A 23,375-nucleotide genomic window follows, 5' to 3' on the forward strand; every position below is an offset into this window, starting at 1 on the left:
TAGGTGGAAGACATTAGGTTTCACAATTGAATCCTAATCAAAACTCTATTCAATGTAACTTTCAAATGTTATCGAATTAAATACAAAAACTAATTAGTTTCATAATTTTGAAAATATTTTACATTCAGATATGACAAATAAACTAAGCAAGTATTAACTCTTTACTTGATATAATTAAACAGTGCCAAAAATTCCTAAAATGGAAAACATTTCATTTTTGTTTTCCTGCAAAATCAAGGGCCAAGATAGCAAATGCATATAACTTTATTTTAAGGGAAATATTTGTCTCAAATCCTTTTGTTCGTGTATGTCTAAATTTTCATTTCTCAGTAAAACCAAATTACCAAATATATTCAGCAAATCATAAATCAGTTATTGAGATAGTTGAAGATATGAGAGTGAAACAATAATTGTTGAAAAGAACAACTACAATATTGAGTCCTTAACTTTTTTTATAGTAATTGCAATATACTAGATAATATAATTATAAAGATAATCTTCCTACCGGTGGCATTGGTCCTGCAGGAGTTGGATATTTCTGCACAGGTGGTACAGAAGGTGAGGGCTGCAGACTCTGGCCAGGTGCTTGTGTCTGTTGCAGCTGTGGGGGGGCGATGTAAGGATTGGTTCTACTACTTAAGGTATTATGACGATAGGGGTTATAACCTTGTTGTGATGGTCCCTGAGGTGGTGTTGAAAAGACTGTTAGGGGAGGACCACTTTGCTGAGGTGTTTGATAAGTTCCAATTCCTTGTACTGAAGTAGATGGAGTATTAAAAAACTGTGATTTGGAAACAGAAGCTGAAAATATATTTGGCCCATCTTGTGATGAAGGCAGAAGAGGGAAAGAAACTGGAGGTTTAGAGAAAACCGATGTTCCAGCTTGGGTTGAGGTTGCCACCCCTAAGGGTGGTTGTCCAATGCTTCCAAAGGGATCACTACTGCTAGGAATCTGAGAGAAATAACTGAATGTAGGTGGAGGGTTTACATTTGCTGATGTCTGGCCTAGGAAGCTGTCTTCTTCACCAACATCTGTATTATCATCTGCATTAAAGAATATAGTAAGGATCAACAAAAACATAGAAAGATCTTTGCCATCTAGCCTGGGATCCAATAACATAGATATGGAACCTACAAAGAATTTTATTACCAAGGAAATTGAGTGTGCCCTCCTGCAAATTATGTTTAATGCTTTTAACTTTTTTTGATTTTGGCTATGATTCTTTTTTTACTTTATTGCATCATTTTTGTGTTTTTTAAGTTTGTACACACTGATCAGAGTCAAGTACATGAGATGGGCAGATGTATAAATTTACCAAATAAATAAATAAACCTGGGAATTATAGGAGAAATATGAATGGGTGAATTACATTGCTGCAAAACTTCTTTTGTATGACAGATTTTCCTCTCTCCCATCTGATGTCCCTTGATTTTCACTACCATCAGCTGGTGCCTTATACCTGCCTCCAATCAACATCCTAATAAACTGAAATCTTGCCTGCTATGCTTCTTTCCAAGAAACATACCAACATAATGTTCTTCCACATAACTACAGGTAGTCCCCAACCTATGACCACAATTGAGCCAACTAAGCCCAAAATGTATGTTGCTAAGTGAGAAATTTGTTAATTTCCCATTTTACCAGTTTTCTTGCCACACTTGTTAAGTGAATCACTGCAGTCGTTAAATTAGTAACATAGTTGTTAAGTGAATCTGGTTTCTCCATTGACTTTGCCTATCAGAATGTTGTAAAAGGTGACCACCCCAGGATACTAAAACCTTCATAAACGTGAGTCAGTTGACAAGCATGCGAATGTAAATCACGTGACCATGTGGTTGCTACAATGGTCATAAGTGTGAAAAGTGGTCATAAGTCACTTTTTTCAGTGCCGTTGTAACTTTGAACCGTCCCTAAGTAAACTGTTGTAAGTACCTGTAGTTATATCCAAGCAACTAAACTAATTGCAAGAAAAAGAAATGCAACAGGTCTCATGAGTCAGGAAATCATACCCACTGATTGGGCAAGTCTTAGTGGGAACTTTCTCTGCATCATAAGATTGCAGCACCAAGGCTGTGAAAACACACATTTTTGTGCACTGAAGCCTTCAAGGACATGGAGTGCTACTCAGAAGACCCTAAAGAGGAGGAGGGGGGCAGCAAGCCAGGAAATTAGTAAAGTAACTCAATTTCAAACTCCGATATAAAGAAATGCAGGCCAATGTCAACAATACATCCGTTTCCCGTTATAAATCAATGTCACATCCCTGGAATATCCCAGACCTTCTCAAACCCCTCCGTTCATCCTGTCGTCCATCGCAGGTCCTGGAGGTTACGAGCCCTCCAATCTGCAAGAGGGAAGAGTTTGCAGGCGTCTTTATCGCAGACTTACGGCGGGGATTTTTATTTATTTTTTTCCCCTAAAGCCCCCTAAACGCATTAAAGTTATCAATCAAAACGAAGCGGGGGGGGTGGAGGGAAAATGGATTCCAATTCCCGTGGGTTTCCCCCCTGCCCCCCCGCCTCACGACCATTACCTGCGGGAAGGAGGCCAGGTCCCGTACCGGCCACAGGAGGGGTTTGGCTGACTGGGATGAAAGGGACGGTGAAATTGAATTCGGTGGCCGAGGAGGAGAAGAGCAAGTTAGTGCCGCCGCTCGTGGAAGAGATGCCACTCGTGGCGGAGGTTTTGGGGGCAGCCATGACTGAGGGACTTCCACGTCTCCCGACTCTCTGGAGCCCTCCCCGACAAGGCCCTGCCCCTTCCGCCCGGCTCTAAGATGGCGGAGGCGCCGGTCTCTTCCCTCTTCTCCCGCCAACCCGAGCCCGCGCTTAGAGGCGAAGTGAAGTGAGGCTTGAAGTCCGCTCCGGCCTGGCTTGCGCCCTTTTCAGCCCAGCTTGGAACGCCCGCTATCTTAAGCGCTCTCCGCCCGGCGCGTAAACCTCCAGAAAAGCGGGTCTTCTGAAGGGAGACCTCTCTTGGGCGTCTCTCTCGCCTGGTCTTTTAAACGCACCGAAGAAGCGAAAAGATGCCGTGTGTGGCGGACTGGTTGAACTGCCCCCTCAGTATCGTGCAAGGCATTTTCGGTGAGACCGGGCTTGGGAGGGGTGCGTGGTGGTAAGGCACGAAAACGTAGGAAGGTTTAAGGCAGGTCAAGGCAGCGGGGAAGCGGGCTGAGCTACCCCCGCGGACAGGCAGAGGGGAAGTCGGCCGAGTCCTCCCCCCCCCAAAAAAAAAAAAAAAAAAAGCACGAGAGGAAAGAGAAGACGGCGGCACTGCTGAGAACAGCTCTGGGACCGGGGAAGACCGGGAAAGACCGGGAAGGAAAGAGACGGCGGCACCTCGCTGCTCTTGGCGGAACGGGTTGGAAGGGGAGGAGGATAGGAAGTAGCGGACCTATCCCGGGCAAAGTGGGGCTGACCGCCAGCGACAAAGCTAATAAACCCGAGTTTGGCCTGGCAAAGTCGGGACCCTGCTGGGCCGAGCGGAGTGAAAAGCGGCCTCGGAGTTTTGTTGTGAGGCAAACTTGGCTGCGGGAAGGGCAGTTCTTCTGCACGCCGAAAGTTGGAAGCCTCGTGGGAAGAAGCAGAAGAAGGAGAGTGTTCCTGAGCCTGTGCGCTGCGATGTTTCTTTCGGCTTCATGCGGGGAGAAGAGGGGGAATAACGCTTCTTAAAGGCATTGAAGGGGACTTTTCCTATTAAATGTCAGTCCTGGCGTCCTCCTTTTGAGTGCTTAATTACTAGTTTACCGCTGTACTTTGTAATTAAAAAAAACAGGGTAAAGCATGGTATTATTAGGCTTCTGCTTGTCAAAACTGAACAGGAATCTTCTGATTTCTGTTTTCGGTGGATATCAATTGCTCTTGTATCTAGCTGGTGTGTTCTTATAATTAGCTTTCTAAACCCAAGTTGTTATGTTCTTGTCTATTTTGTTTTTAGCAAAACGGTTTGCTATGTATCATTTTTGACATAATTATTTTCAATTGAACCCACTCTTGGTTAAATGTGACCCAAAGTTAATCCTAAAATCTCTGGGAACACATCTGAATAAATGTCTAATTGTTTTTGTTAAGCTTTAAAGCAAAATATTAATTGATTGGCAGGCTACCAGGAGACTGTGCTTAACTCATATAATTGAAAAACCAACATTTGGAAAATACAGCTAACAGGAAGAGCAAAATACCATAACAAAACCAGAATAAGTGAAACCAGCAAAACAAAATACAGACTTCAGAATCACTTTGTCTTAGAGGCTAATTGGAACAATAGCAATAGCACTTAGAATTATATACCACTTCATAGTGCTTTACAGCCCCTCTAAGTGCTTTACAGAATCAGCATATCCCCCCTCCCCAAGACAATCTTGGTGCTTATCCTATGCTTAAGAATTTTCTAAAGAACAGAAGGGTGGGAATCATAAGAAACTCATTCCATCCAGAGGACAGGAATTCTCAGAGTAGGTGTTTCTCCAGAATCCTACCAGATGATATTCTTTAATTGAAAACCAGCTGCTTGAAACTGTCTACAACAAAGTCAGATCAATTATTGGAAAAAAGTTGATACTTCATGACATGGAAGAAAGAGTAAGTGAACATTGAAGGTGAAGATGTTGAATTGGGAAGTTTACTTTCAACCATCGAAACTTACTGAGTTTAGTGGGCCGTTCTCAATGTAATCTACCTCACAAGGACAAACTTGGGGAATGTTTAATGTGCCAGCCTAAATACTGAGAAATCTAGATGGGGTCAATGGGAAATAAACTCACATTTCTCTTCAAGGAAGATAACTATTCATATAAGGAATCCATTCCATTCAGGGGTGGGATGCTACTGGTCCTGCCCAGCTCTATAGAACCGGTAGCTCTGAAGAGCAGCAGACACGGAACTGGTTCTGTGTTTGTTGCTGTTTGGCCCGCCCACCTGCCTGGGCTCTTACTGTCTTTTATTTCCTGCTTTTTCAACCTCAGCTGCTTTGCGCGGCAGAGCTGAGGTTGAAAAAGCAGGGGGAAAGTGGCTTTTCAAATGCTGCGCACCTGTGTGCAGTGCTTTTCAGCTGTCCAGGCAGTACAACTTAAGGTTTTTTTACACGCGTGCACAGCGCACCTCAGGCACGTGTGCACACAAAGCACGCTTGCACACATAAAACGTAGTCACCGAACCAGTAATAACACCTGTTGAATCCCACCCCTGCTTCCATTGTAAGAATTGTAATCTTATACCATTTTAAAGGGAATGTAATTAAATTATATAATATAAAACATTTAGATATTGGAAAGGAAAATATTGGAATGAGATTGACAAGGAATTGTTTTCATAATAACTTTTGCAAGTGGCTCTTAGGCACTTACTATCATCTTTCAACTGAGTGGTTCTAAAGATAAAATACTAGAAAAAGTTCACTAAGATTGGAAGTAAATGTGTTTTAAGCCAGGTTGCCATGTTATTGTAATATATATGAACATTACTGTTTTCAGGAGAATCTGAGTAATATAGAAAGATACATTTTTCCCTTTGGGTAGTTCTAATAAAGCTACTGATTCTTCCTAAATTAATCCACCCATGTACACAATTATCATCCACAAATCTGAATGAACCTGTCAGCTGTGAAACAGGAGAGAAAGCCTTCACATTTAAAATCTTCACTAAAAGCACAAGTTCTATATCAAAAGGCCAGAAGTATCCCAGTATATCACAAGAGATTACTCTACCAGAGAGATCCTCAAGAGAGTCATAGTCCTTCCTTCAAATTTGAAGTCTGTATATAGGATCCTCAAAGACATTCTGGAGGTGCCCCTCAGAGCACTGATATGGGAAATCCCAGGACAAAGTTACCCTAAGTAGCTGGAATCTGGTTGGGTGATCTTCAGACTACAAAGATAACAATTTCATAAACGTTTTGTGCAAGCTTGATATATACTAGTACAAGAAACCTGATTCCTAAATACTCTAGCTCTCAGCCACATCACAGTAATAAAATAACAGAATTGGAAGGGACTTGGTGGGGGGGGTTGTCATATAATCCAACCCCCGGCTCAAAGCAGGAGAACTATGCCATTTCAGACAAGTGGCTTAAAAGCCTCAGTGTTGGAACATCTACAACTTCTGAAGGCAAATCATTCTACTAATTAATTGTTCTCATTGTTAGGAAATTTCTCCTTGGTTCTTGGTTGCTTCTGTTCTTGATTAGTTTCCTTTCCTTGTTTCTTGCCTCGCATTCTGGTGCTTTGGAAAGTAGATTAACCCTCTCTTCTTTGTGGTAGCCCCTCAAATACTGGAACACTGCTATTATGTCAAACCTAATCTTTCTTTTCACTAGACTAGCCATACCCAATTCCTGCAATGGTTCTTCGTATGTTTTAGTCTCCAGGCCCTTAATTGTCTTTATTGTTCTTCTCTGCACACTTTCCAGAATCTCAACATCTTTTTATAATGTGGTAACTAAAATGCATGTTTCCAAGTGTGGTCTTACTAAGGTTTTATAAAGTAGTACTAATACCACTTTATAAAATAATCTTGATTCTATCCCTCTGCTTATGCAGCCTAGGATTGCATTGGCTTTTTTGGCTGCTGCTGCTGCATGCTTCAGGCTCTTATTAAAATGCTAAAGCTAGGATTGGCAAGAATAGATACGAAGGCATTCTACGTACACTGATAGCTACCTATTTGAATGTAACAGCTACAGAACGTTTACTACTTACATAATGGTTCACCTCAGTGACAATTGAATCAAGACTGTATCCTAACAGTAATTGGCATATGTCTCCCACCACTGAGATGGAAGCTTGAGAAATTGCTGGAACAAACTCCAATATGTTTAACTTTTTTTTTCAGTTTTAAATCTCAAAATAGCATATAAAAGAAACAAATCTTATATTGTAATTATGTCTGAAAGACAGAGTTATTGTAGTGGATCTATGCCATGATTTGTGACATTGTTAATTAATTCTGCACAGAACCTGACATTTCCATTACTACTAGAGAAGTAGTTATCTGTTAAAAATTAAAGTTAACGTGGGGGTTCTTTGTAAATAATATATTCCATCTCAATCTTTCCACATAAAACTCGTTTCCCCTCCCGGCCCATAAAATATTTTAAACAAACTATAGAAGCAGACACTCTTAAAATTAGCTTCTGGGTTCATTGTTCAAAAATGTCTTCAGTTTGTCTGTATTTTGCTTCGTTCTTATTAGTAAGTCAAATTTAAGTATACATTTTTAATTGTAATCTTTAATCCTTCTGGTTCTTTCTAATGTCCATCCTTCAAAGTATAATCCTAGCATGTTCTTTTTTTTCCCACAAGAAGGATTGTTATAATTAATTACAAAATCTTTTTCAAATTCATCTGGACTTTTAGTCTGTTTGTAATTTTCCAAAATCAAAGTTTTAGTGACTCTTTTGCCTTAAACTGTATTTCAAATTTCTTTCACTAAGCATTAAAGAACTCACCTGGTGTTTGATGATTTGAGCAAAATGGCTATTCCCTCATCTCCAGAACTCTAAACCTGCCACAAGCCATTGTCATGTAGTTACCTTGTAAGGAGAAATTGTCTAGAGCACTTGTGGGCAATCTCCAGTCTTTTCCTCATCTGGAGGATTATGAAAAGCCAGTCTACTCACCAGCTCTTCATTCTGCTGCAGTCATTTGCTTTTAGCCTTCTGCCTTCTAAAAATACAGTATGTCTGTTTTAATGCTTTAAATCAGGGGTGTCCAACCTTGGCAACTTTAAGACTTGTGGACTTCAACTCCCAGAATTCCTCAGCCAGCTGGCTGAGGAATTCTGGGAGTTGAAGTCCACAAGTCTTAAAGTTGCCACGGTTGGACACCCCTGCTTTAAATAAAGGTTCCTCACTGTTAGGGCCCAGGCCCAGGGTTCAGAATCTGAATCTGAATCTAAAGAAGCTGTTTTAGCTGAACCTGTGGAATGTCAGCATTAGGAGTCCCCAAGCTGAGTATCAGATGAGGCTGATCAAAAAATAAGCACTACCTGGGCAATTGGAGCAATTAGATGAGAAGGCCACCCAGCACCTCCAATAGGCGAGTAAAAAAGAGAACAGAACAGAAATGTTCTTTGAGCCTCCTTACCAAGCAAGGGAGTAAATCTTTTAGTTACAGCTTGCTGTGGTTTAATTTAAGGAGCGCCCTGACACATCCTTCATTGCAAGCACTTGTCTGTTATCCAGGTCCTGTCTGTGCAATCATGACCTTTGAACTCGTTGACAACTATGATTGGTTGGTGGAATCAAGAACTAGATTTGGATGCTACTGTTAAAAGCAAACCATTCCAGCAAGCGTCTGTCAGAGATTCGGTTTTGATTTTCAATCCTAGATTACTGTTATCTCTTTGAGGTTCAGTAAACTTAATTACCATAATGTGTGTGTGTTCTGTATTTAAAACCTAAAATGCTATATGTTCATTAATTATTGAATAATAAATACTGTATTAGCAAAGTAAAAATTATTATTGAATAATGAATACTGTATTAGCAAAGTAAAAATTTAAATGTACAGCCTGTACTTTTTACAAACTAAAATAGCATGTGTGACTTGATCTTTTGTCTTATTTAGCTCAGAATAGTCTAAATCCTGAATGGGAAAAGAAAGTAACAGAGTACTTCAAAGAGAAATTAAAAGAAAATAATGCAACTAACTGGGTAAGGCTATATTTACTTATCAAAACTAAAATTACATAATGATGGGTTTCAAAATCTAGGCAACTTGGATAGGAGGGCATTGAATAACTTGAAGCATACAGTAAAGCTAAAAGGGATTATAAAATAAATTGAATTTCTAGTTAAGTATATCAGTACAGAAATAAAACAGGAAATTGGAATTGGATATAAGATCTCTAAATGTATAGTCTTTAATTTTTTTTATTCTATTTCCTACATATTCAAGAGTTTGTCATAGTGCGATAATTTCATTAATGTTTTTTTAGTCATTTCCCTAATCTAAAGACAATACATATTCAGACTATAGAATACATTGTCATAATTTTGTGTGAATAAGTAACATGCACGGAATACACAAATATCTACAATACATTTTTAGTAATTCAGTCCTGATCCCAAGAAATGAACAAATTAAACCTACATGTTCAGAAAATTGAATTCTGGCTCATTAGAAATTGTATGGCATGTATATAACCATTTAGTCAGTCATTTTAGTAACTGACCAGCTGTTTGAAAAATAGAATTTATTGATTAGTCCATTTTTTAATTTCTTGTTAAACACTTTGTAGATCCAAATCTATAGAGTAGATTTAGTTAATCAACTGAATCTCAAATATGCATAACTGAATTAAATCATATTTATTTCAGTGATTACTAAGAAAAAATTATAAAATCGATGTAAATTCTATCAGCCTTTCTGTGTAGGTATTAGATCTTCAGACTTACATAAATTGAAATATAATTACATTAATAATCATTGGAAATAAAGATACATAATTCTGCTTGCCTCATGAAGCTTATAATTATTGCATTTTGTTTTACAGGTACCATCACTGAATGATGTTCCTTTACATTATCTGAAGCCAAATAGCTTAGTAAAATTTCGCTGTATGGTTCAAGATATGTTTGATCCTGAATTTTATATGAACGTTTATGAAACTGTTGATACAGTTACTAAATCACGTGTAAGTTAATTTCTTCACTATAGTTCTGATTACCTATATTCATACCCAGCCATGTTATTCCTTTTGTGGTCTTTGTTCATCTTGCTGTGGTTGTTGAAAATTTAGAGCAATTTTTCATAAATTGTTGCTTAGAGTGATTTAAAAAAAAAAACTGTAGTATAAAATAGGAGCAAAACCAAAACCAAATAATCAAACTTTTATCAAAGCAGTTCCAGGACTACCATATTTGTGTTGTGGCCTTACCCACTTTTTGAGCTTGTCTTCCTTCCTGAGTTAAGTTTGGTCTTGCTTACCATAAGGTTGTCCATCTTTGCTAGGTCCATCATTTCCTTTTTATTCCATGTGACATAGGACTTTTGTAGGAACAGCCAGTGCCTCTTTGTAATAGTATCACATGAAATGAAGGAATTCTTAAGGTTTTTCTATGTGTTTTCGTATATGAAATATCAACAATCCACGTTCCTTAGTAATTCTGCTCATGTACTGTATATTGGAATGGAACAGATGCTTTGCCTGGAACCAATAAAATATTATAAATCAACCCTTGGCTTTTTCAGAACGAAACATTAAAAAAATAATATATTGACCTTGGCAGAGAGTAGAACCACTATGTTCATAGAAAAGATAATTGTGAAAAAGTAACAGTAAACATTTACAAATCCCCACAAATCTCCCCAAAAAGAACATGGTAAGAAGTTATATAGAATACAGTAGTGATTTTATGTTTTTTAACAGGTTATGCATTTTGGAAAATACAGAGATGTAGCAGAATGTGGGGTAAGTCCAGCTACAGAAATTATGGCAACACCTTTAAGATACTATAATATTTATCCTTTTCTTTCTATTTTATATTTCACTGATTCTATGGATAAATTTTTGGAGAACTTGAAAAATATGGCTTTTCAAAAAGGCATTTGGAGATGAATTTGTTCATGCAAGCCCGAATGGTGGTGTACTGGATTTTTTGGTTATAATTGTTTTAATTGATTTTTTTGTCTTAAAGCTTCTGAAAGCAATTCGTACAATCAAGAAATGGAGATGAATACAAGTTTTTGTAATAATAAATAATCACACAGCATAAATATTTGTTTTTAAAGAAAAGAAAGAAATGAATATAATGTACCTCCCACACCCTTCTCTTGTGCTTTTTAAAAAAATAAAACAATATAATTGAGTATTCATTTGCACTGATGTATCCTCATTTAGTGTATGGAATCAGTGACAAGCTAGTCCTTTTTAAACATATTTCTGCAGAATCTGTGCCTCTATTCTGTTTTGAATGTACAAGGCAGTAATGCCAGTGTCAATGGCTTTTAAGAGTACTGGTCCCTCACACATTCTAATATTTTATAAGGGGAAGAAAAACTCACCCTTATCAGATACATGGAGTAGATTACATTAAGACAAACACAGAATGCTATATGAATGTGTATTTTTAGCATTGTCATTTTAACATTTAACAATGCTTCAAAAACTTGAGATTGGAAAATAAATGTAAGACAGAGGGAAGCATATACGCTGTAGTGAAAAAAAAATAGATTTTTCAGTGTATTGTATTTCTGTGCAGGAGATCTGTATGCTAATTATTACCTTTTTTGTGGGATGTTCTGTTCCTCTCCTTTCCAAACATATATTCTACTTCTGATGTTATGAGTGTTCTGGGATCTCTCCCAGGCAGTTTTCTTGTAAGACTTGTTTTGGGATCATACCTGCCAATTTATATGCTTATGTCACTTATATATAGATATTTGGTGCTGCATTGATGATGTTAAGAACACTTAGAAAATGGATTGATCAATAGCATACATTAATATATGTACATTAATATATACATTAATATATGTAGACGTGGATTTAATTTAAATTTGGCTGCATATATTTCACTAGTCCTACTTGAATACCATACTGTATTGCTAACAAGGAAATGTCATGCTTCAAATGATACAGTTCAAACTAACATTGTGCTATTGTTGTCATAAAAAACCAGAATCAGCATTTCATTATTTTAGATATGTCAAAAAAGTTGTTACTGGAACTTTTGATCCATAGAGATTGGAGTTCATTCCTTGTAATTCCTTAGGATAAATATTACTTTCTAGAACGCTAATTATAAATTTATTTTAAGATTACTTCCCTTTTTAAAAAAATCAAATGTATTTCATTTTTATAACAACTTCACAATATTTTTTTCTTTTTTTCTTTCTTTTCTTTGATGTATAATATCTCTCCTAGCCTCATCAAGAAATAGATTTAAATCCTAAACAAATTGTAACTGCAGACAGACAGACTTTTTACTGTGTTCCAGTGCCAGGAGAATCAGCGTGGGTAAAAGAAATATCCTTTATAGCTTATTATATTGTGGACTGATGTATAAAAAATACAAAAATAGTGAGAATTTAAGATCTTTAACACTTGATTTAAAAAAAAAGTATTGAGTGACGACTAAGATAGACTTCTTCTAGCATAGTCTGTTCCAAACCTGACCTTTCAAAGTGTTCCAGTGATGCAATCATTGCTGCTGTAATTAAATCCAGGCACCTTCTTTCTGGTTAGACTCCTCTCCTCCGGATTTCCCAGCATAAGAAGTTTTAGGGCAGCTAAGTCTTTGCATCATATATTCAAAATACAATAATTTTTACTATCATCTCCAGTGAGAATTCTGGATTGATTTGTTCTACTAGCCATTCATTTATTTCCTTGGTTATCTATGGTATACTTAAACAGCAAACAGAGTATTCTTTCTATCCTGCTTTTTCGAAGTCCAGTGTTTGCTTCTACAGAGTATTACAGGGGATATCATTGCTTGCAGAACTCTGATCTTTGTAGAACTTCAGAATTTATCTTTTGATTCCACCAACAAAAGCTACAGATACTGAACAAAATGGCTATTTGAAGAAGCATTAATAAAAGTGTCATTTTAAAGAGCTTTTCTTAACTATAATAATAGAATCTGAATCCTTGGCAATTAATAAAGGAAGCACATTTGGGGACATGTTTTTGTTTTTGTTTAGATCATGTGCATGAGTTGAGACAGAAAATATCTCTTCCAAGCTGAGAGTGTGATATTTCTCTATGTCAAGTGATAAAGAATTGTAATAAGAAAAAGAGATAATTTATAGCAAAATAACATGTATCAAGCAATTTATCCACATTTAAATTGCTTTTCTATTATAATTTTTTATGGTGCAGCATCTCTAAACTGCTATGTGTGCTACCTTATTTATGGTATTATATTTTAACTTGAATTTTTTGATACAGAGTGCATTATTTTCTGCATATCTTTTTGCCCCAAATTAGATATTAAGATAGACAGCCATATCCCGAATTAAGGGATTACAGGGTTGTAAAAAAGGAATTATAAGTTTCTGAAACAAATAAATACATACATATACACAGGGGTGGGCTGCAGGGATTTGGGAGAGCCCCTAGCTAAGATTCTGTGCAGTTCGGAGACCCCCCAAATGCCACTCCTGGCTGGCCCCGCCCACTCCATCCTGCCCCTCCCAGGACTCCACACGTGGCCAGTTTTGGATGCAGGTAAGTGCAGGACACGTGCAGAGGCTCGGGGAGGGTGAAAAACAGGCCTGCCAGAAGTTTGGGAAGGGCAGAAATGGGCTCGTTTCCAGCTTTCAGAGACCCTCCAGAGCCCAGGAAGTCCGCTCGAGGCTTTCTGTGGTGCAGGAAGCTGACTAGGCCATGGCCACACCCACCCAGCAACCAGGCAGAGAACCGTTTGCTAAAAATTTTGAAGCCCACCCCTGCATATACACAATATTTGCAGATTTGTAAGCCAAATCGTGCTCTTATTGCCACATAGCCTGCTAGCACTTGTGTAGTATTCTTTTTTAAAATTTATTTACATTAATTCTTCAATATTTCTACAAAACTATTTTAAAATACTATAACAATATGAAACATTACATGATGTAGTTATATGTTAAATTTACAAAATGCTATTATCTTTTCCTTCATATTTGGAAACTATAGCATTGTTTTAATTTTAAATTAAATGTTTAATTAAATTTCCAGATAAGCTTATTCATGCCATCAGAATGATTCTGTCCTTAACTTAAAACTTACGCTTATAATAGTGCAAGTCAAGCTCGAGTTTGTCCATCAACGTCATACACACCAAGTCGCCATAAGAGAAGTTACGAGGATGATGAAGACATGGAGTTGCATCCATCAAAACAAAGAGAGCAGCACCTCGGTATCACCTCGGATAATGTTGTCTTTCTCCTGAAAGTCACTTATTTTTCAGAATTAATATTGTGGTATATCCATTTGCACTGAAGTGATTTATTCTATTGACTTAGAATAGTTTTAGAATATGATTTTACATACTATTATCTGCTTTTTGAAATTAGATGAGTTTAGGTACAGTTGCAAAAAGAGCAAGATTCTGAATGTACCATTGGTCTGATGTGTTATCCATGGATCATTTTGTAGCTATAGATATATGATTTACAGACCAGTATTTGTAAATACAATATTCTTGAAAATCAAGGCTGATTCTGACTCATGGAGATATGATACATTAATTGTTAGCTATGAAAATAAATAGGACAATATAAAACTGAATGCCAGATGCAGCAGAAAAATAATGGATTATGAACTTCATGGTTCTCTCTATTTGGCTCACAGTTGTTGAAAAAAATATGCTGAGTTAAATCAGAGGTGGGCCATTTGCAGAGTCATCTATATTTTTGCACTTCTAACATAATTTTAAAAACACTATATATAGAGGGTCCAGAAATAAGCACTTTATTTCAGTCCACTAATGCCAGACGTTGAGGTCAGGGAGAAAAAAATAGTGTACAAAACAAATAAAATAACAGCTTACCCCTTCTTTCTAGTCATTTCCACTTTGTTTCCTATCCTTCATAGTATTCCAAAGAGAGTACTCATTTGTTTGGTTTCATCTAGGACTTAGTACTCATTTTGTAAATTAAAATATTTTGCGGGAATTACTATTCTAAAAGAATCCAAGCTCCAGTGTTTGCAACATGTACTTGTGATTCAACATGATATAATTTTTCCCCCCAAAAGCATCAATAAATATTAATCTCAAATTACGAGTGTTAAGATAGTAGAAACCGTTGTTTTAATTCTAGGAAATCTGCCTGATATCCAGGGGAGAGGAGAGCCAAAGCGATTAGAAACAGAAGCTTCTGCAAGGCATCAGATGATTTCCTTAAACTGTTCATCTCCACTAGATCTGAATTTTCCACTCCCAGGAGAAAAGGGCCCCGCGTGTCTTGTGAAGGTAATAATATCTTAAGCAGTATCTGAAACAGGATCACTTTTACAAGTGTTAGAGGTGTGGAGATTTGTTGTAATTTACATTTAGAACTGGTACATAAATCAAAGCCACATACCATGTACAGGTAGTCTTTGACTTACAACAGCTCATTTAGTGACCATTCAAAGTTACAATGGCACTGAAAAAAAGTATGATCATTTTCACATTTACAACCATTGCAGCATCTGACTCATGTTTATGATGATTGCAGTATCCTGGTGTCATGTGATCACCTTTTGTTATCTTTTGACAACAAAGTCAAGGAAAGCCAAATTTACCAACAACTGTTACTAACTGAATAGCTGCAGTGACTCATTTAACTGTGGCAAGAAAGTTTGTAAAATGGAGCTAAATTCACTTAACAACTGTTTCACACAGCAGTGGAAATTCTGGGCTCAGTTATGAGTGTAAGTCAAAGACTCCTGGTTTTAATTATATATCACACTGCTTCATGTAAATCTAGCCTGACAATTGCACAAAGTCTATGTGATGACCCGGGGCGTGGCACAAAAGCAACAAAGTCACATAAGTAAGAAGAGTCCCTTTAATACTTCCAACTTTGCCCCCAATGTCCAGTTATCATCGGCTGGAGAAAAAATTCTCCCAAGAACAGTTTTTAAAGAGAAGAAATTCATTCTGAACCCAAAGTACATATAAATTAAAAACCAACAAAAACCATACTGCAGAAATTAATGAAACAGGGCAGGATAAGGAATTGCAGACTTCAAAAGATAACAAAACACAGTTGGAAGGATGCCAGAACCCAGATAAGACTTGACAAACAAAGATAATGCACGCTTTGCTTCCAGCAAGGTACTGTGTGCTAACGCCCTTTTTAAATCCTGTTTTCCCAGCTTCAGGTAATGAAGGGAATCAGGGCCCCTTTCTCCCTCGTAACCCATGTAACTCACATTGCTCCCTTTTCCATTCCTCCCTGTGTGCCCTAGGATGAAGAGGGGGTGGCCCTGGGTCTTCCTCTGAATGCCCAGCCAGACTGTGCCCTTCCCCAATTTCTTCCACAGCCACCGGAGCCAGACTCCCACTCCTTGTCAGCTTCTCGACCTCCCCCTCGGAATCAGATTCCAACAGGGGCATGACTGTCTGTATATTAAGTGACTGTATATTGTTAAGTGACTGTATATTAAGTGACTGTATATTGTTAAGTGACTGTATATTGTTAGAATTTAGAACACTGTAATTCTGCAAAGCTACAATTTTTAATTGAAGCAAAAAGTTATGAAGGACAGTTACAATACAAACCTTCTCCCATAATACCAAACCATAATTTATTAATATGTTCAAGTAGCTATTGCTTTTATAGTACTTCATATTGTCTTACTGCAGTTTCTCCTCTTAAACATGTTCTGTTCGTTGCAGATATATGAAAATGGGGACAGTTTCAAAGTCAATGATATTCTTGAGGTGTATGGGATTTTGTCTGTCGATCCTGTCCTGAACTTGCTGAACAATGAAGAAAGGTAACATTTTAGTGATGATAAAATGCAAGTTTGCCATCATTGTGACTGAAGAAATTCACATATTTGGTCCACAAATAATAGGTAATTTGCAAATTTTCTATAAAAAATTAGCAACAACATTGATTTTTCTTCTTTGTGTGTTTCAGAAAAACTGAACAATAATTCCAAAAAATTTTGGAAGAGTAATGCTAACCCCCAAATTGCTACTTTACAGTGTTGAGTTTATAACTAAATTTTAGAGATCTGGATTTGTCCCAATTCTAAATAATACTTAGTTCATGTAAAAAATAAAAAGTCATGTAAAAAATAAAAAGGTGATGTCAGTTCTTTATATTCAGGAGAATTTTTAAAAGATATAACTGAGGACTTTACTTTGATTGCTGCAAAAGTGTGAAACAAATTCAAGAACTTAATTTATTCTGTTTATGATACAGATAGCCTTTGACTTACAATAGTTCATTTAGTGACCAAAGTTACAACAGCACTGAAAAAAGGACCTTATGACCATTTTTCATACTTACGACCTTTGTATCATCCTCATGATTACATGATCAAAATTCAGATGCTTGGCAACTGGTTCATTGCTGGGTCCCAAGATTAGGTGATCAAGTTTTGCAACCTTTGGACAAGTACAATCAAGATTCACTTAACCATGTTACTAACTTATAAAATGCAGTGATTCAGTTAACAACGATGGCAAGAAAAGCCATAAAATGGGGCAAAACTCACTTAAATATCTCAAGATAAATTTTGGGCTGAATTGTCGTAAGTCAAGGACTATCTGTGCTGACATTTTGTGTTTCAATAAAATACAATAAAATATCTTTCTTTTTAGCAGGAAAGAACACTGCATGTAATTTTGAGATTAAATGTACCTAAATACAGCAATTTTTATGTTTTAGGGAGAATTCCTCCTCTCCAGTGGAGTCTATGGATTGCATGGATACTGTGGAAGAACAGAGAGTTCATAGTCCTCCAGCATCATTAGTTCCCAGAATCCATGTAATTTTGGCACAGAAACTTCAGCACATAAATCCATTGTTGCCTGCTTGCCTTCATGAAGAAGAAAGCAAGAGCTGTAAGTATTTAAACTATTTAGGGAAAATTACTTTTTTACTATCAGATGTCTGAATTGGATTTTATTGTTATCACTTCTTTGTACACAAAAAAGTCAATTTGTTCCTACGTCCTTAGTATTTAAAATATAAAGGACATTTGTAAATGTTGTATAAGCCATTTTTGTTCCCCCTTTGAGTTTTGTTCTATGCTCTGTGAAGGGAAAAAACATTACGATATGTCATGTGACGGCAACATGATGTGGCAAGTTTGACACTCGTGTCTCATGGCATCCATGTAATAATCAAAAGTGTCCAGCTTGGTCCTAAATAGCACAGGAAATTCTTCAATATAAGGCACCGCCCTCCTTTCCTCATAGTAGTAATGCTCTTTATCTTGCCAAATACATCTCTGTGAACTGTATATACATACAAATACGTTTCTGAAAATCCTGTAGCCTACATATATGTGACAACAATAGTGTTCGTTTTAGCTTGTAAAATTATTTTTACTTTTGAATCCCAGATTATCCATAAAGTGATTTATGGAAAAGTTCTGAATATTGTAACAATTGCTCTAATGGTATCTTTTAAAGAGAAGAGATAAAGAGCAAATTATATGCACCTATAATAGATTAAATATAGCTTCCAATTTTTAATTGCCTACTGACAGAGTTGGTGTGACTTCAAGCCAATTTTCAGTCTTGCTGCTGATTAATTTTTCTTATTTGATAGAAATATTGAACTAACCTTTAACAAAATTGGCTTCTTTCAAATGGACACCTGGCAGCTATACTGACCCCTAAAATTAGCATTTGAAGCTACAATAAAGAACTACTTCCAGAACTCATATTTTAGGGAAACAATTCTTTTTTTTAAGATAATTCATGGCCAAAACAATGCTATGAAGAAAGAAAATATCTGAGGTTTAAGCTAATCATATAAGCAAGTTAATTTCCTCCACACCATAAAATCAAATCAAACTTTATTAGAATCATACACCACCATATTCTGCATCATCACTGTCAACTTTCTTTCAGAACTTGTTCAGGTCCTTAGACCCCTAAAAAAAGAATTTCCTCAGTTTCATGGTAATAAAAAGAGTGCCTTTGATTTAAAAATGAAATTTAATGAATTAATAGCATAATCAATAACTAGTATGGGGTATATTCCTTAGCTATTTGCATTATTTATTTCATGTGTAACTTATATTTATTTCATGTGTCACTTATATTTTTAAATACAGCATTAAAATCTGTTGTCAATATGCTAGTCCGCTAAAAAAAAAAAGTTAAAATAAATGTATGGTTGATGCAGAGTTGTATATCATTATCTGTTTTCTGCAAATAATAATTAAGTGTGCAGGTAATTCTCAACTTATGACCATAATGGAGCTCAGAATTACAATCATAAATCATTGCATTTATAAGTTGAGCCATCATGTGACCTCATGCAAAGTTACAGCCATTTTTTTTACAACAGTCGTTAACCCAATGCATTTTCCTCAGTGGGCAATTTTTGTTGGACACTAGAAGTAAACTACAGAAACCAACAAAAAACATTGTAAATCACAGTCATGTGTTGCCGAATACAGCAAATGGCCATAAAGGCAAACTGGTTGTCAAGTTCCAAACAAATATGATCTCATGATTGCAGAGGAGGCAAGCAACAAAATAGGTTGTAAGTAGTTTGGGGGAGGTTTATTGTCATTTGGAATGGTCATTAAGCGACCAGTCAGAAACAGGGCTACCTTCACAGTACAGGTAGGCTTATGGCTCCAGTGGACCTTCAAATTTCTACTGCTAAGCAAGACAGCTGTTAAGTGAGTTGTGCCCCATTTTATGACCTTTTTGCCACTGCAGTTAAGTCAGTCATATGGTTGTTAAGTGAACCTGGCTTACCCCATTGATTTTGTTGCATACCAGCTGGGAAGGGTACAAATGACGATCATGACAAATGACAGTTGCAGGGTAATGCAACTGTCATAAGTCCATGCCAATTGCCAAGTGCCTGACTTTCAATCACATGACCATGGGGATTCTGCAACCAGTCATAAGACACTTTTTTCAGTTCTGTTGTAACTTTGAACAATTATTAAACAAATGGTTATAAGTTGAAGAATACCTATATAGAAAAATGTATGTGTTATTTCTGATTTTTGCCTATGCTGTCTGTTTTAGTTGTCTCTAGTTTTATGTCTGAACTATCACCAGTTAGAGCCGAGCTTCTTGGCTTCCTCAGTCATGCCTTTTTGGGAGACAGCTTGGCTGCCGAATACGTTATATTACACCTTATTTCCACAGTGTAAGTAACCAATTCACCTATTTAATGTATCTGATCCTGTGGGAGAAGAGGTAAAGGGCAGAATGTATCTGCCAGTAATTAAGACAAGCATATAGTATTATTCTGCCACCTAAAATTGTTCTAATTTTTATCCTGCAAATAAAGTAAAATAATTTGTCCTTGTTTTTTATAATATGTGGTGATGTTGTGTCTATTGATGTACTCTCAATTGCTTGCATATTTATTTAGGAAGCTTTCTTGACAATCCTTAACAGTTTGAATCACTCTCTTACTATACAGTTGCTAAACTTAGTCACTGGGCTGAAGGTAAAAAAAATACTGTCTAGAAGGAATAACATAACTGTTAATATAAAAACGTTTAACTCCTAGATAGCTATCCTTTATCTTCAGTTTTCTGCTACTAGCCTTTCCTAAATTAAAAAGGAGGAGGAGGAGAAGGAAAAAATAATTTAATGCAATAAGAAATTCCTGCAAATCACTTGGGCTTCCGGTTTGCGAGTCTTCGGCAGCGGCAGGGATTTGCGATCCAGCGCGATCCCTGCCGAGCTCACTGCCAAGGTTCCCCCGATCCGTTTGGATCTGGGGGATATAGCTGCCCTGCAGGGGCAGCTGAAGACAGGGGGGATCTGGAAAGGGGGTAGGGGGTGTCGCAGACCCCCTCCCCAGCCAACAAAACCTCCTTTTCCCGAGGCGGAGGAGCGGCGGTCAGCAATGGCCGCCATGAAGAAACCTGCAAACGGATAAGATTGTGCAGAAGGAAGAAAATCGGGGAAATCGTGAGAGTTGTTTCTGGACCGGGATAAAGTTGCCAAGGGACAAGAAAGTTTCCTGGGGCTTGAAAATTGCTACGGAGAAGTTGCTACATTGTTTCCAGAGAGAGTTACAAGCTGCGTACAGAATTCTAAAAGGGAAAGTTTTTTTTTTCTTCTTTCACTCTCCTTCCTAACGTGACAGCGGATGGAATAAGAAGAGAAATCTGAAAATCTAGGTAATTAAATACTGAAGAGATAAGGATTTCTGAATGATTTTTTTTAAAAAAGACTTTAAAAAATTTTTTTTTGCTGTGAGTGGGAAGAGAGAGGGAAAAATTGGATTAGAATTTGAAAATAAGGAGAAGACTGCCTGGATTTTTAAAGAGCTATAAATACTAACAAGGCTTCTGAAAGATATATATTAAATGGAACTTTGTGATCAAACTCCAATCCCAGAAAGAGAAAGTGAAGGAGAAAGTGCTTAAAAGAATTAACCTACTTGGATTGCTTGGTGATTTTACCACTTTTGAGAATTATCTCTGATTAAAAGCACTTGGGTGGTTGTCTGGGAAAACTTTTTCTCTTTATAATGGCATTACTTGTGGACAGATTGAAACTTTTATATCAAAAATATGAAAAAGAAAAGCAAGAAGGGAAGGACGTTTTTGATACTCTTTTTCAGTATTTAGAAATGGCGGTCTACACTTATGTAAAATTGAATGGACAACAGGACGACTGGGATAAAGAAGAAGCCATTTTTGATGAACAAGTGACTGGCTGGGGAAGGAAAGGAGAAAGAGAAAAAGGAAAAAGAGACTTTAAGACCTATAAAAGCAATCAAAAAAGAGAAAAACAAGATGAAAAAGAGATATTATGTTAGAAGACAACAGAAAGGAGGAAAGCAGAGAAAAAGGGAGGTGGAGAGGCAAAGGGGTAAAGAGGACAGAGAGAAGAATAAGCAAGGGAGAAAGGGGATGAGAAGCCTCAATAGTAGAGAGCAAGATGTAAAGAAACAAGAGTTTTTTAGAGATAATGGGTAAACTTTATTGATAAAGGGATTCTAAAGGTACATAAGATTGTTTTTTAAATTTGTATTTAGAAATAATTTTAGAAAGTTGGAAATAATGTGTAATTTAAAGTGTGATAAAATGTTTAATATAACTTGGTGAAATTTGTCTTAAGAAAAGGGGAACATTTCACGAAATAAGGATTTGAGATATGATGGGGGGGGGGGGAATAATTGTGGAAAATATAAGTATTCCCAAAAGGCATGTTATTTAATTGAAATGGATAAAATGGTTAAGATATAAAGGAGTTGGAGAGAAAGATACAAATGAATGTCAATATTAATTAGATTGTGTTATTTCAGTGGATTATTTTTTTTTGAAAGGAGAGATTTGAAGTAGGAGAAGCAGGAATACCTTAATGAAATAATGATTTAAAATATGTGATGTGGGGGGGAATAATTATGGAAAGTAGGTGCTCCCACAAAAGTATGTTAATTAATTGAAAAGTAATGTGCTAAGTGTTTATGATATAAAAGAATATGAATATTAATGAATAGATTAGTATTGGTATTGATAATATTGTATAATTTTAGAATGTACCAAATAGAATCCCAATGTAAGTTAGGTATTTTATATTAAGTATTATAATTGTAGGGGAAAGAGGTAAAGGCGTCATACTCCAATTAGTGTACAGGAGAAGCTTTTTTTAAAGAAGAAAGATAAATTGATAGCTGGATAAACAGACAAAGAATACTAAATACTATGATTTGAATTGAGATGAGATAAATAAAATAAAATTAAGAGAATCTAAGAGAGAGAAGAAGCTATATAAAAAATTGAAAATGGTAATAAGATATGGAATGGCATATAAAATGAATATGAATTTGAGTTGGTGTCTGTACAAAGAGTTTTGACCCGGGATTAAGCAACTTTCAGAAAAGATGTTTTTTTTTATGTTTATATGTTTTGTGTTCTTATGTGTTTATGTTTGAATGAGCTAATAAAACCTTGGAGAAAGGCTAGAAAAGGACAATGGAGAGAAAGATAGAAGAAAATAAAGCAAGTTAGAAAGGGAAAATATGTGATTGTAAGGAAATGTGTTAATGTTGTAAAACTTTCAAATAATTTTTAGAAATTTTTAGAAAAAAGGTTTTATGTTTATCTTGTATGTTTTGTATGCTTTTAAAAATTAATAAAATTTGTTTAATTAAAAAAAAAGAAAAGAAATTCCTGCAAATCACAACAGACCAGGCCAGGGAGCTGGTTTTCCAAGAGGGCTCCCCATATTTCCGAAAGATTACTCCTATTACAGATTTAAGCTATCTTCAAATGCTATATCTTTGTTTTGGCACTTGTTCATACTTGTTCTACTAATTTCACTATATATATATGTGTGTGTGTGTGTATGTGTTTTCAAAGTCAATAATGCAAAAGCATTCCCAGCATAAGATGGTTTGCAAAGATCAGCAATATAAGTTCTTGCTCATAGCCTTATATTTCTGTCCTTTGTGTTATCTAGCTATGCAAGAAGAGATGTCCTTCCTCTAGGAAAATTCACCCTGAATTTCAGTGGCTGTCCAAGAAACAGTGTCTTCACAGAGCACTTATACCGTATTATTCAGCAGCTTGTTCCTGCAGTAAGAATTACATTTATAAGCTGTGTACCTTAACTGCTCCTTCATGTCAGTATCTGGGGTCACCTGTCACATTAAGTTGTAATGAATTTGGCTTTCAATACTATGAACGCAGCCATTTGTAATGCAATGTATAAAATTGCTCAGTCATAGCTTAGTCAATTTACCATACTTCTGATTGGATATTTAAATGGACAGTTCAAAATGGTG

General features: G+C 36.4%; 2 protein-coding genes across 4 annotated transcripts in view; one reads left to right on the top strand and one right to left on the bottom strand.

Moving 5' to 3' along the window:
• Positions 1-2,744, bottom strand: part of SEC23IP (SEC23 interacting protein) — a 31,936-nt gene extending 29,192 nt beyond the window's left edge. For all 3 annotated transcript variants that reach the window (XM_026669723.2, XM_026669715.2, XM_087964438.1), the window contains exons 1-2: positions 2,535-2,744; positions 506-1,044 (exon numbers count right to left, since the gene is read on the bottom strand). In XM_026669723.2, coding sequence (XP_026525508.2) covers positions 506-1,044; positions 2,535-2,700 — 705 coding nt within the window. In that variant the 5' untranslated portion in view covers positions 2,701-2,744. The remainder of the gene's footprint in view (positions 1-505; positions 1,045-2,534) is intronic.
• An 11-nt stretch (positions 2,745-2,755) lies between these two features.
• The window catches only part of MCMBP (minichromosome maintenance complex binding protein), a 28,900-nt gene continuing 8,280 nt past the window's right edge, over positions 2,756-23,375 (top strand). Inside the window, exons 1-11 of the mRNA XM_026669737.2 lie at positions 2,756-3,084; positions 8,565-8,650; positions 9,493-9,633; positions 10,369-10,410; positions 11,866-11,967; positions 13,714-13,843; positions 14,748-14,899; positions 16,313-16,413; positions 17,316-17,491; positions 19,649-19,772; positions 23,051-23,168. Of these exons, the coding sequence (XP_026525522.1) occupies positions 3,027-3,084; positions 8,565-8,650; positions 9,493-9,633; positions 10,369-10,410; positions 11,866-11,967; positions 13,714-13,843; positions 14,748-14,899; positions 16,313-16,413; positions 17,316-17,491; positions 19,649-19,772; positions 23,051-23,168 (1,230 nt within the window). The 5' untranslated portion in view covers positions 2,756-3,026. The remainder of the gene's footprint in view (positions 3,085-8,564; positions 8,651-9,492; positions 9,634-10,368; positions 10,411-11,865; positions 11,968-13,713; positions 13,844-14,747; positions 14,900-16,312; positions 16,414-17,315; positions 17,492-19,648; positions 19,773-23,050; positions 23,169-23,375) is intronic.

This window comes from Notechis scutatus, chromosome 4, assembly GCF_049901735.1.
Source record: "Notechis scutatus isolate UNSWTSFEM ecotype Mainland chromosome 4, rNotScu1.2, whole genome shotgun sequence".
In the NCBI taxonomy this organism is placed as follows: domain Eukaryota; kingdom Metazoa; phylum Chordata; class Lepidosauria; order Squamata; family Elapidae; genus Notechis; species Notechis scutatus.